Source organism: Arachis duranensis, chromosome 1 (assembly GCF_000817695.3).
Source record: "Arachis duranensis cultivar V14167 chromosome 1, aradu.V14167.gnm2.J7QH, whole genome shotgun sequence".
Taxonomy (NCBI): Eukaryota; Viridiplantae; Streptophyta; class Magnoliopsida; order Fabales; family Fabaceae; genus Arachis; species Arachis duranensis.
The window spans coordinates 43,169,278-43,182,328 of NC_029772.3; the positions used below are offsets into that span (position 1 = coordinate 43,169,278).

At 35.2% G+C, this 13,051-nt stretch overlaps 1 protein-coding gene across 2 annotated transcripts; it reads left to right on the forward strand.

Moving 5' to 3' along the window:
- The first annotated feature begins 7,056 nt into the window (after window positions 1-7,056).
- LOC107487219 (WD repeat-containing protein DWA2) lies at window positions 7,057-13,051 on the forward strand. 2 transcript variants are annotated; one of them, XM_016107836.3, is made up of 16 exons: window positions 7,057-7,266; window positions 7,611-7,655; window positions 7,752-7,847; window positions 8,326-8,414; window positions 8,501-8,584; window positions 8,672-8,804; window positions 8,969-9,080; window positions 9,422-9,521; window positions 10,343-10,470; window positions 10,840-10,909; window positions 11,127-11,215; window positions 11,415-11,460; window positions 11,593-11,663; window positions 11,745-11,818; window positions 11,897-11,955; window positions 12,609-13,051. In XM_016107836.3, the coding sequence occupies exons 4-16, from the start codon at window positions 8,370-8,372 to the stop codon at window positions 12,648-12,650; spliced, it is 1,053 nt and encodes a 350-aa protein (XP_015963322.1). In that variant the 5' UTR covers window positions 7,057-7,266; window positions 7,611-7,655; window positions 7,752-7,847; window positions 8,326-8,369; the 3' UTR covers window positions 12,651-13,051. The 2 variants fall into 2 exon arrangements, with proteins under 2 accessions (XP_015963322.1, XP_015963329.1); XM_016107843.3 differs by having other exon boundaries at window positions 8,331-8,414.

Consider the following 13,051-nt stretch of genomic DNA (forward strand, 5'->3'; position numbering starts at 1 on the left):
GCTCCATCCCATTAATTTCCCAACGTTTCTAAGGTTTGGGGAATCTATGAATAGATGGATTGAAGCCTTATTTCACCAATTTTTGAGTATTTGGAAACTATCTTGTTCATATTCTTTCATTCTACACATTTTTTGAGAGAGCAATATCAATTGGTTCAATAGTGCTAAACTTGTAATCATACACTCTTCTAGAGAGTACTCATTTCATCTCAACAATTCTTTGAGAATTGTTTTCTTGTACACTTTGTAAATTGGAGTGTGATCTCCAAGGTTGAGTCAAGAGTTATAAACACTATAGTCGGTGAGGATACCAAAGAGGTATACTAAGTACTCAAGGCAAATCTTAGAGAAGGTATCTCTAAGTGGAGTGGGTTAGTATACGAGTGGTGATCATATACCGTGAGGTGTTAGAAACTAAGGACTCGGATTGTAAAAGGTTTTGCGCGAGCACCTTGAAGCTTGGCAATAGTGGAACTTCTCAATTGTGATTGAGAAAGAAAGTGGACGTAGGACAAGGATTGTGCCGAACCACTCTAAATAGCGTTTGCATCTCTCCAAACTCATCTCTTCAATATTATTGTCTTTTACCTTTGAGCAAATAAATTGTGATCGAAAAGTAGCTTCGTAAGTACTTAAGGAGTGGCTTAAGTCCGATTGGTGAAAAGCTTGATCAATTTATTTGAGTTGGTGTCTATTGGAAAGTAAAAGCTCCTTATAAATGCTTAGCAATTGAGTTAAGCTCTTGGAAAAATACTAGTACAATAACACTTTTTGTATATTGTCTTTAACTTTCGTAAAAAGATTAATTGTTGTTGCAATACTCAATTCACCCCCCCTCTTGAGTAATTGTGCATAGGTTCTACAACCTCTTCACAAGATTTCTCTAATTCAATCCTTTGTTCATCAATTTTATCTAACTCTTTTCCCTTACTAAAACCATAATTGGGAGGGTGAGAGAAGTCTACCTCCACAACACTTTCAAATTCACTGGGAGAAGGTTCTTCAAGTTCAAAGGATTCTTCACCACTAAGATTTGATGCTTGATCTTCATTGCCATGGGAACTCAATTCTTGCTCTAACCCGTCCAATTCTTCATATGGAATATGCCTTGGAGGTTGTGCACTTTCCTCCTCAACATCAAGTTCAATCTTCTTGGAGGGTTTTCTTTCTCTCTAGATTCCCATAGAGGTTCCGCATCTCCTAAGTCTTCAACCACTTCTTCCTCTTCTTCAAGAATCATAGCTTCCTCCAATTGTTCTAACACAAAGCAACATTCCTCATTTTCCACCGGAGTTTCCAATCTATCCTTCATGCTATGCTCTTCATTTGATTCTCCGCATATGGCTATGGGAGTACTTTGAGTGTTCAAGCATTGAGAGGCTAATCTGTTTACTACCTCGGTCAAGGCGGCCATGAATTCTAGTACCTCCCTTTTCATCTCTTCTTGCCCTTGAAGAATAGGGCCAAAGGTTTCATCTATTAGGGATTGGAGTGCATAGGAGAGTTTATTGTTTTGGAGGAAGGGTTCATGATGGGAAATTGGTTCTTCTTGGTAAGGGTATAGAGGTGGTGTGTATGGAATTTGTGGTCCTTGGGAGTAATTGTATTGGAATGTGGGTGGTTTTATGGGTTTTCTCTCATAATGGTCACAAGGATGAGGTAAAGGTGATTGGTTATATGATGGATGAGGGTCATAGGGAGGTGTTTGGTAGAAGGAGGCTTGTGAGTATGATTGAGGGCTATGTTGAGGATGAGGTTCATAGGCATATGGTTGTTGATAGTCACAAGGAGGTTCACCATAGCCATTGGATTGATATGCATTAGGGATTCAATTATACCTAGGAGAAACTGGAGGAGGTTGTTACCAAGAATGTTGATCAATCCCTTGAGGCTCCTCCCATCTCTGATTGTTCCATCCTTGATGCACATCCTCATTGAAGCTTCCATTCCTTATAACATAATTGTAACCACACTCATAGCCAAAGTGATGAGAATTCATAGTGAAAAGACAAAATAAAATCAAAAGCTACTAAGAAATAATGGAAGAAAACTCCTAAAACTAGCAACAACTAAGAAATAGCCAACAAGCAAGATATTCACAATATGAACATATTCACAATAGCCAATGACATAACACCATTGCAATTCCCCGGCAACAACACCATTCTGATGAGTGAAATTTTGATGTTATAGAATTTCACAAATAAATTCTCGTTGCAAGTATAGTTTCTAAACTAACAAATAATCCTCTCATGCAAAAATTTGGTTGTCACAAGTAACAAACCCCAATAAAAATAATAACCGAAGTATTTAAACCTCGGGTCATCTCCCTAGGAATTACAATGAAGTGTTTTGTTATTGGCTATGAAGGAATGTTTTAGGGTTTTTATAATAAGAGACAAGGAATGTAAATAACAAGAGAAATAAGCTAATAACTAAGAAAGCTCTTAGCAAGGAATGAGAATTAGAAGTCCTATCCTCATTATCATCATCAATTGTGATAAGAATTGTCCATTGCTCCACTTAGTTAATCTCTAACTATAAAGGAAAGTCAAGTGGATATAATCAACTTGAGTCTACAAGTCCTAGTCAAATCATAGTGAAAGACTAGCTTTAGTGAAATTCAAGTCAACTAGCAACTTCCAATTATCAATCAACAAAAGAGTTTGATAACTCAAGAGTCTCCAATTACTCAACACAAGACAAGAGGAGAAAAGTCTACACTAAAACCCAATCAAGAATTTTATCAAATACTTGGAAGGCATAAAAGAAAAGCATAGTAAAATGAAAAGAAATATAAAACCTAACACTACCAAATGCAAGGAAATAACAAGAACAAAGCAATTAAACAATAAAGGAACATAAAACATAAATTGCATTAATTGAAATCAAAGAGAACAAAAGTGCATGAACATGAAAATGACTAAAATAAGAAATTAACAAAAGGAACTAAAAGAGTAAAGATGTAGCAACAAGAAATTGAAAGGAAAAGTAGATGAAAACAAGAATCAAAACCTAGATCTAAGAAGAGATTTGAATCTAATCTAACCTAATTCTAGAGAGAAGAGAGAGCTTCTCTCTCTAGAATTCTAACCTAAAACATGGTGAAAACTCCCACTAACACTACTTGGTTCATCCCCCTTCAATCCTTGGGTTCAATAGCATCAGAAATGGATTTGATTGGGCCCAAAATGAGCTAGAAATCGCTGGCCACAAGTTGCTCTAAATGGCCCACGCTGATCATGCGATGCGTGCGCGCAGAATGATGCGTATGCATCTATAAACGCCAGGAAACTATAGGAAATTTTATATCATTTTGAAGCCCCGGATGTTAGCTTTCCAACGCAACTAAAACCACCTCATTTGGACCTTTGTAGCTCAGGTTATGATCGATTAAGTACAAAGAGGTCAGGATTGACAACTTAGCAGTTCTTTCATTTCTTCATGAGTTCTCCATTTTTACATGCTTTTTCTTCATTCTCCCAATCCAATCTTTGCCTTCTAAACCTGAAATCACTTAACTAAATGGGAAGTTGGAGGTTGAATCAATTTGGTTGTTGGAAGAAAGTGGGATTTTATTTTTAAGATAAAATCTTCAAGCAAAACAAAGCTAAAGTCAATTATACACAAGATAATGATACAGATTTGTCATGACATCAATTTCTTTTTTTTTTAGATTATGCTAAAGATACAAATATGAAGAGATCACATAAACAGTTAAAATCAAGACCTTTAACAAACTCCATGATCAAAACTCAAAAAGGAGATACCAAACAATGTCTCCAAAAGAATAAGTTACCTAGAAAGTAAACTCTTAAAATTTACAAACATTTTAAAAAAGTAACTTAACCTTCTTGCAGACTTTCTGACCCCATTTCGTTTTCAGTAGAACTGGGATCCAATCTCATATCAGAATCCAATAGGATCCACTATTGATCTCATATAACATCTTCATATACCAACAAATTTTAGTATAAATAATAGTACATTAATATTTATTTAAAAAAATCAAAGAAACCTAAAAGACACTTTGATGATACATTCGATATCTTATATCTAACTTGTTTGGATGAACAAACATTTGGAATTAAAGGACTTATGTTGTGTTCAGCCCACTTTTTCAAGAGCGGCACTTCAGGATCAGCATAGTTGGACCTCAATATAAAAAAAAAACAAAGAACAATTAGTTCATGTGTATTTACTCAAAACACATCGAATAAAATCCTAAGGAAACAAAATGGATCAATAAACATAACCATATACAAAAATGATTCCAACTAAAATAACATTGAATTTATATAGAATTTGAATAAAATGAAATCCTTAAGCAACGCAAAGCTAAGGTCAATTCCTTTACCAATATAAAAGAAAACACAATTGATCAAATAAACATAACCATATGTTAAAAATGATTGCAACTAAAATAACACTAAATTCATATAGATCTAGAAGAAAATAAAAAGCCACCTATAAAACAAATGGATAATAAGAATGACACAAACCCAAAATTACACGATTAACACGTCACAGATGACAAAACTGTAGATTTAATCCAAAATTTCTCATCAAATCAGTTCAGAATTCAAAAATATTAAACTTCCATTTTTTTAACCCAAGCAGCAATATATTTTTATTTTTAAGAACAAATCTTTAAGAAAACCAAAGTTAAAGTCAATTATACACAAAAAAAATGATACAAATACGTCATGCCATCAATTTTTTTCTCAGGTTATGATAATTATACAAATCCAAAGAGATTACACAAACAGTTAAAATGAAGAGCTTTACCAAAGTAGAGGCCTTACTATCTCAACCCTTCCAATCCTCGCAAAGAATACCATCCAATAAACCAATGCATTAAACAAACAAATAACAATTAAAAAAATTAGAAATAAAAAAAGAAACGTTTCTAATAAACACCTAGCGCATCTCACTTGATATCAGTGAGATAAACTTACATTCGGTCATTGTCAACACCTTTCGATAATCTTAATGAAAATTTTTCTGAGATCTTCCTTCACAGTCCTTCTATGAAGATACTATACTCGCAATCTTACCTGATCTAAAATCTGTCACTCCTCACCATTTGCAGCAAACAACAAACATAAAAAAATCCATGTGAACATCATGCTCAGAAATGAAAGAAGAAATAGTAATAAAAAACCCTAAACAAAATAAAAAACCTAACAAAATAAAAAACCCTAAATAACACGCTAATGATTCATAATCACCATACACTAACAAATCAGACTTAATAAAATAGTTAATTCATAATTATTTGCAACAAAATATTTGAGATCTAATATGTGTTCAGATGAGCAAGCATTTGTTTTAGAACTCACCGCAACCGAGAGTGTTAGAAGGAGAGAGAGGGAGAGAGAGAGAGAGAGAGAGAGAGAGAGAGAGAGTCCACCACTGAGATGTCACTCTCACCGGCTTAGAGAGAGAAGCCAGTTCCCCTCGAGCCCTAACAAAATATCTGAGATCTAATATGTGTTCAGGTGAGCAAGCATTTGTTTCAGGACTTACTGCAACCGAGAACGTCAAAGGCAGTAGGAAGACAGAGAGAGAACACACCACCGAGACGTCACTCTTACCAGCTCAGAGAAAGAAGCCACTTCCCCTTGAGCCCTCCTCGTCCCCACTATAGTCCTTCTCCCCTCTTTGAGACTTCATTCTCCCATTGCTCGTCATTGCGTCATTCCTTTCTGACCGTCGCTTGTCTGCTCACTCCCTTGTCGCACATCGAACTGTCGCTGTCTAGATCTACCGTTGCTTGTGCTCAATCCTGGGGAAATGAATACCGGCTTTCCAACATTTGTCGAAGAAGTTGGGTTCGGGATGGGGCGAGAGCAAGAGAGAGAAAGAGGGAGCCATGGAGAGACTCTCAAAATTAGGGTTTGAAATAGAGATTGGGTTATACGTGATAGCAAAAGATGCTACCCGCTATCCTTTAACTTTATTTCAAAAAAAATGAGGAGTTGACACATTAGCATTTTAGGTTCCAAAAAGTCGAGGAGCCAACCCGTGGCTGAATAACCCATGCTCTTTGTATTATTAGAAGATTAAGAACTTGATGATCATGCTATTTGTAATTTTATGTTGCAAGAACTTAAAGTTAAAAGAAGAGTCCAAACCATACCTATCCATTGCCAGCCTACAGATGACGCAAGAGCTGGTGAGGTGATGCAGGAGTTGGCGAGGTGACGCAAAGGAGACAATGACGTGCAGTGTTGGCGACGGCGGCTTTGTGAAAGTGAGAAGGTGAAGTCGCTGCATTGAGGTCTTCTACCGTTTGGCCCGTTTCAAAGTGAGAGAGTGAGTTGGATAAGGGTTTTCTTTTTATTTTTCCTTAAAATTTAAAACGACGTTGTTTTAAAGGGAGTTTTTAAAAAAATAAATTTGAATCAGTTCGGATTTCTTAAAACTCACCAGTTCACCATTTTTATTAAAACTAGTCGGATCAAATCGATTTTCAACGATTCTTTCTTTATTTAGTCTTATATTCTGTTCGAACTGATTTTAAGGTTGATTTATCGATTTTTCAGTCCAACAATTCAATCAGTCCAATTTTTACAACTATAAACTATGTTCTTCTGCTAAGGACATGTTGTCTACTTATGTTCTTCTATCTAACAAACACTACAACATTGGAAAATTAAGATAATAATTATTTTCTATTTGACATTTTACAAAAATTAATTATTAACTTAATAAAAAATTAAATATATAAAAGTAACTTTTAATAAAAATATAATTTTATATTATAAAATTAATGTTAAAATATATTTTTATTATTTTCAACGTTTGAAAACGAGTTCAATTTTCATAAATTAATCGCGCTTTTTTAAATATGAAAAATTGAACATGAAATTCATTTTCAACCAACAAAAAACAAAAAATAAGAACAGAAGACGTTTTCACAAACCAATCAGTCTTTTAATTTCTTTTTTACAATTTTTCTATTGGTTCGGTTTGGTTTTGTTATGAAATTAAAGACTTGAACCAGACCAAACCGTAAAAATTTATAGTCTCAAAAATGCCCCTGCGAACCCTAATTCCTTCCTCAGCCTCGTACCTCACTCTCTATCACTCACTCAAACGCAGTAGTCCAGCCGTCGTATTTTCCGTTCGCCGTTTGCGTCGCAACGCAGCCCAGACTCCAGACGTCGCAGCTTCCGTCCGGCTTCCGATTGCAATCCCCTTTTCGGCCGTCCATCTCCGCCGTTTCCGCGCGCATCCCCTGCATCCGGAATGGAGCCTCAGGTAGTAGTTGGTTCGATTCTGTTCTGTTCTATTATTCTATGGTTTGTGTTCCGTTCTGGCCTTCTGTTCTATCTTTCCAAAATGAACATGAAAAATACATAAAACACATCAATAAAAATTTTTTCCCTAACCCTTATATGCTGAAAAAAAATCATGTGAAATTTTGTTTGTGCTGTTTTAGGAACATGATGAAACAAAATTGACAACAAGTCCAGTGCCTCTTTTTCTGGTTTTTTGTTCTGATTTATGTATCTATAAATGGGTAGATGTGTGTGTAAAAACTTTACATGGTAGCATTTATTTGTTTGTGTTCATGTTTGTTATACTTTTTATTCAAACTGCAGTGTATCTAACAGCACTTCTAATGCGGTAGAAGAAGCAGAAGAAATGTAAGTCTTTTGGTTTGGTTACCTTTTTTGAGCAAAAAATGATTTGATTCATAAATGAGGGTTTTCAAATTTGAATTGAATGGATTTACCTTTCAGTGCTTGGAATCAACTAGCACCTTTGGGGGAAGCAGGTGGACGAAGACACAGCAGCTGAAAGTCACTAGCCAAAAGCCATTCAAGCTAAGAACTGAGGTAATTGCCTATTTAGATGCAACAAATTGCTGTATAGCCTGTATAGCCGTTCAATGCAACTAAAACATTTTCCATTTCAGTGACATGCTTGCATTTTCAATTTGCTGTATAGCCTGAATAGCCATTTGCTTGCATTTTAGTGACAACAAATGTTTGTGTTCAGTTCAAAATCAATGCAGTTGCACATTTTCTCCTATTGTTTTTGGCCTTGGCCACTGTATTGCCGTGATCTTTGTACAGTGTTAAAACAATAGAATTGGTGTAGGACATGGAATTTTTTCTGAATTAATTTAAAAACTGAACCAAACCAATCCAATTACATTTGGTTTGGTTTGGTTGACCTCAGATATAAAACCGAACCAAACCAAACTGAACATTTTTTGTACGATTGGATCGGATGGTTCTTCCTCCAAAAACCAAACCAAATTGTACCGTAAACACCTCTACTGAACTCTGAACTGTGTGTGCAATGAGCTAGCAAAGTGGAAGATTCAGCATCCGGAGGAGCAAGAAGCAAGAGCAATGCAAGGTGCATCATCAGGCATCGGATACGGTCTAAAATATCAGGTCAACTTCACCAAAAACCCTAAAATATTTATGATTCTCAATCTCCATTGATCTAAATTGTTATCCACTTCTCGTAACATGCATAGGCTCGATGCATTTCGGATGTAAAGGCAGACACGGATCACACTACCTTTCTGGCTGGCACTCTCAGCCTCAAAGAAGAAAATGAGGTAATAATATGCTTAATTTTCGTCTTTCACTTTCTCATTGACATGTGACTCCAATTTCAACTTGTTTCTCATTCTTTTGTTTTGTAGGTTCATCTGATTCGGCTTTCATCGAGTGGAACTGAATTGTTCTGTGAAGGATTGTTTTCGCATCCGAATGAGATTTGGGACCTTGTCTCATGTCCTTTCGATCAACGGATCTTCTCAACCGTTTACTCTAACGGTAATCGACTGTGTTTTACGACTTATTTACTTCACATTGAAAAACATTTTCAAAGTATGTGCGTTTTTTGCGTGTTTTGTGAGCTTGAGAGTTGAGATAGTTTATGCATCGTGTTAGCATCCACAGTTAGACTGGTTTATGACTATTCTTTTTTGTTCGTTAAGGTGAAACTTATGGAGCAGCAATATGGCAGATCCCTGAGTTATATGGTGAGTTGAATTCGCCTCAGTTAGAAAAAATTACATCGCTAGACGGTCATGCTGGTAAGATTAAATGGTAAGTTTGCGATTCCCCATATGCTGATTTTGATTTATCTGATAGGAAGTGATGTAATTTAATATTTTGAACTTCCAGTGCTGGTGTTATATATGAAGTCATTACTCTGTTTTGGTAATTATCTAAAGATGTTGAAGAAATTTTTGAGGATAAAATAGTTAACAGTTGTTCTTAAGGAAGATATTATAACTCTAAGTTTACAGTAAGTATTGGACTTCCCTTTTTCGCTATGTCCTGGAAGGGTTGTCGTTCTTGTCTAATGTATGCGCATTACTCTCTGAATATGATACGCTATTTTATTTTGTCTTCCCAATCCTTACTGAAAATTCACTACCAAACAGTATTCTCTGGTGGCCATCTGGAAGGCATGATAAATTGATCAGCATCGATGAGGAGAACCTCTACTTGTGGAGTCTAGATGCTTCCAAGAAAACTGCACAAGTATGAAGTTCACACTACGTATTTGAAGTTTGTGACGCATGCATGCATAAGAAAATGTCATATTCACACTGAACCACATGTCATTGTTATCCAAGTTACCATCACTTGTTATAATAAGTTAGGCTGCGCTTGTTTTTGAGAAGAGGACAAGACAAGACACTGAGAACAAGACACAAAGGACAGAGACACAAAATTGTGTTCTTGTATTCTGTTTGGTGATAAACTAGAACAAATTATGAAAATCCAATTTATTCTCATTTTTTTTATTTAAAAAATTTGAGAAGAAAAATATTATAATAAAAAAATATATAAAAAATTAACAAGAATAATGAAAGATAGGTGTATCAGTAAATGGATCTCCCTAAAATGACTGAGAAATGAATTTTATATGTTGTCCATAATGGATCTTATTTCGTATTATACAATAGAGTCTATCAGTAATTCATAGGAGAGTGATTGATCATAGCCAGCCATAATATTTGCTGCTAACTGCCTAGTTGTAATTTTAAATGACTCTGATTCCTTGATTTTATGGTTTGATTATTTGGGTTGGAAAAGGAAAACACTATTTGTATTAATAGTCCATCTGCATAAAAGTTAAATATCACAAAGTTACTAGGGATACTGGTATTAGATAGCATTGTATTTAAATGTAAATGTGTTTGGACTTCGATAATCATGGTTTTATTACCTTGAAGAATCCGCTTTACATAGTAACATGTGATTACAATATCTCATATTTGTGAATATAAAATATCTCATATTTGCAAATGGTGTGCAATGACTGTTGGACTAACGGGCACCCCCAACATAAAATGTAGATACAATCACAAGATTCAGCTGGCATGCCCCACAAGATATCTGGTGGGGCATGGGATCCACATGATGTGAATTCTGTTGCCGCAACTTTTGAATCATCTCTCCAACTATGGGATGTCAGAGCAATGGGGTATGTAATGTTCAGATAACATAGTTCATTCTTGTATTGATGTATTTAAATAGGTGATAATATTCCACAATGGTGAACACAAACATGGTTTTATTTAAAAAAATGAGGAAAGTTAGTTTAGTATTGTTGGAGCTTTGAATTATGTTGTAACATGATTCTAGGCATGTTGAAACATCATCTGCTGGTTTTGTTTATTTTTTTAAAGCAAATGCATTTGCAATTATTTCTTCCTTTTCTGTTATTTTCACTTGAAGTTCACTATTGTGGGTTGAGGGAAAGGGTTATATATTCCCCTACAAGCAACTAGTTTTAGTATGAATTAGTATCACTTGGAATTGTTGTCTATTAATAGGATTCTTTGAATTACAGGAAGACTATTTCAATTGAATGCTCCCATGTACGCAGTGTTGATTATCACCCTAAAAGGAAGCACGTACTTGTAAGACTTGAACTTTGTGGTCATTGTTGAAGTGCTAAGTGTGTTTATACAATTCCTCAAAAATGGTTAAAAAATCTGTGTCCGATATAGTATGTGTTTGATAAACTTTAATTTGAATTACGCAACTTCAAGTTACAGAGCAGCTGACTTCTGAGACAGTAGTATTCACCCACATTCCATTCTTATTGATTCAGTTGAATGACTATGATCTGTACAGGTTACTGCAGAACATGAGTCTGGGATACATATCTGGGATCTAAGAAAACCAAAAGTTCCCATCCAAGAGCTTCCAGGACATACGCATTGGTAACTAGCACCTGTAGTTGAAGAGTTGATTTCATTTCTTAGTTATATTACAAAGGATAATGAAAAATAATATGCAAAAAATACTCTTTATCATCAACGATTTTGATGCCCGAATAACTTATGTCTTAATGCCATTATAAGCTTGTTCTTTTATCAAAATAAACAGACATTTGATAGACAGTCTATATTGTATTGCCAGGACATGGATTGTCAAATGTAACCCTGAGTATGACGGAGTGATCTTGGTTATCTCTCATTCTCTCTTTCATACGCACAACACACGCAATCACAAGGATACTGAATTGCTAATAGACCTCTTCTATTTTTCATTTGTATATGGGGTTGTTTAATTGTTTTTCATGATGTGGCTATTTCAGAGTGCTGGTACAGATTCAACAGTGAACCTGTGGCTTGTCTCTCTAGGCAATGATGATGTATCAACTGAGAGGTCATTTTCTGATTTTAAATATTATTAAACATTTTTTTATGACTAATATTATTTTTCTGATTTTCCTATGTATTTCTGCAGCCAAACTGAGTCACCTACTCATTGGGTTGATCCTTTAATCAATACGTATAGTGATTATGAAGACAGCATTTATGGTAAGGGATTTCTTCTTCTTTTACTTAAATTCACGATCTTTAGTGATTTCTATTTCCAACTATTGGTTCATGTTACAGGGCTCACCTGGAGTTCTCGTGAACCATGGATCTTTGCATCGTTATCCTATGATGGCAGGGTAAGATCACGAGAAAAGCTTTCGACTAATCCTCAGTCTTAAATTGACAAGTTCTCCTCATGAAAATTAGAAAATGTAAAAAATAAACAAATAAAAAAACAAAAAGCTGTTTTTATTTGAATGGTCTTAATAAAAAAAATATCTTCAAATATTCTCTGCACCACTAGATTTTCTCTTATATTATGGTTTATGTTGATGGTCTTAGCTGTTTTATCCAATAAGCAGTAAGCTATGACTGCAAAATAATTAGACCTGCTGCTCCTGGTGAACCAATATATTGTGTATTGTAGCCATCGGCGTATTGGACCTAGGTTTGAGTGTTTCATACTTTATCCGAGTTTCTTGATGGTAAAGGCTCAGATCAGTTAGCGCTGTTTTCTATCCCACCTTTCAAAGAATGCTTCTGATCATGTATTTGGGTGATGTAGCTGGTGCCAATGGCATACACTTGTTCATAAGATCGGACTACTTGATTCAACACTTCTAGGTCCTAAACAAAAGTAGTATTGCCTGATTTATTATCTGTCCTATCACTTACAGTTTGGACCGGAATCTAAATCAGTGATTTTCTCTCAAAATTCTATGCATTTATCAAGTTAGATGTTGACATTATAAATAACCATATTAATTTGGCGTTTCTTCTTTTAAAACAGGTGGTTGTAGAATCAGTTAAACCTTCCATCTCCAAAAAATGAAAGTTAAAATAAAAAATCATGGCGTTGTCATTTGTCACCATTTTGCCTTCTTGTTCTGCATCAGTAATTTCCTGCTCCTCGGGTATTGAGATAAACAGATGACTAGAAGACCCAAATGTTCATTACATCATGGTACCATTGGCGGGTTCATGTGGCAAACATGTTTAATGTTTTATGTGCATAACATCCTTGACCAGCAGCCATTCATAGCCCCAAAAGCAATGACATTGTTTTGGAAATTTTTTCGTTTAGGTTGGTTTATGTTTCTAACATTCTTTGGTACGTTTCCACATGTAATTCATGGTTAAACCTAATGCTTAGTTGCAAAACCTCATCATCTGTGCTAAATTGTGGTCTGAGGAGCGAGGTGGAATGTTGAATGCGTTCCATTATTAACAATC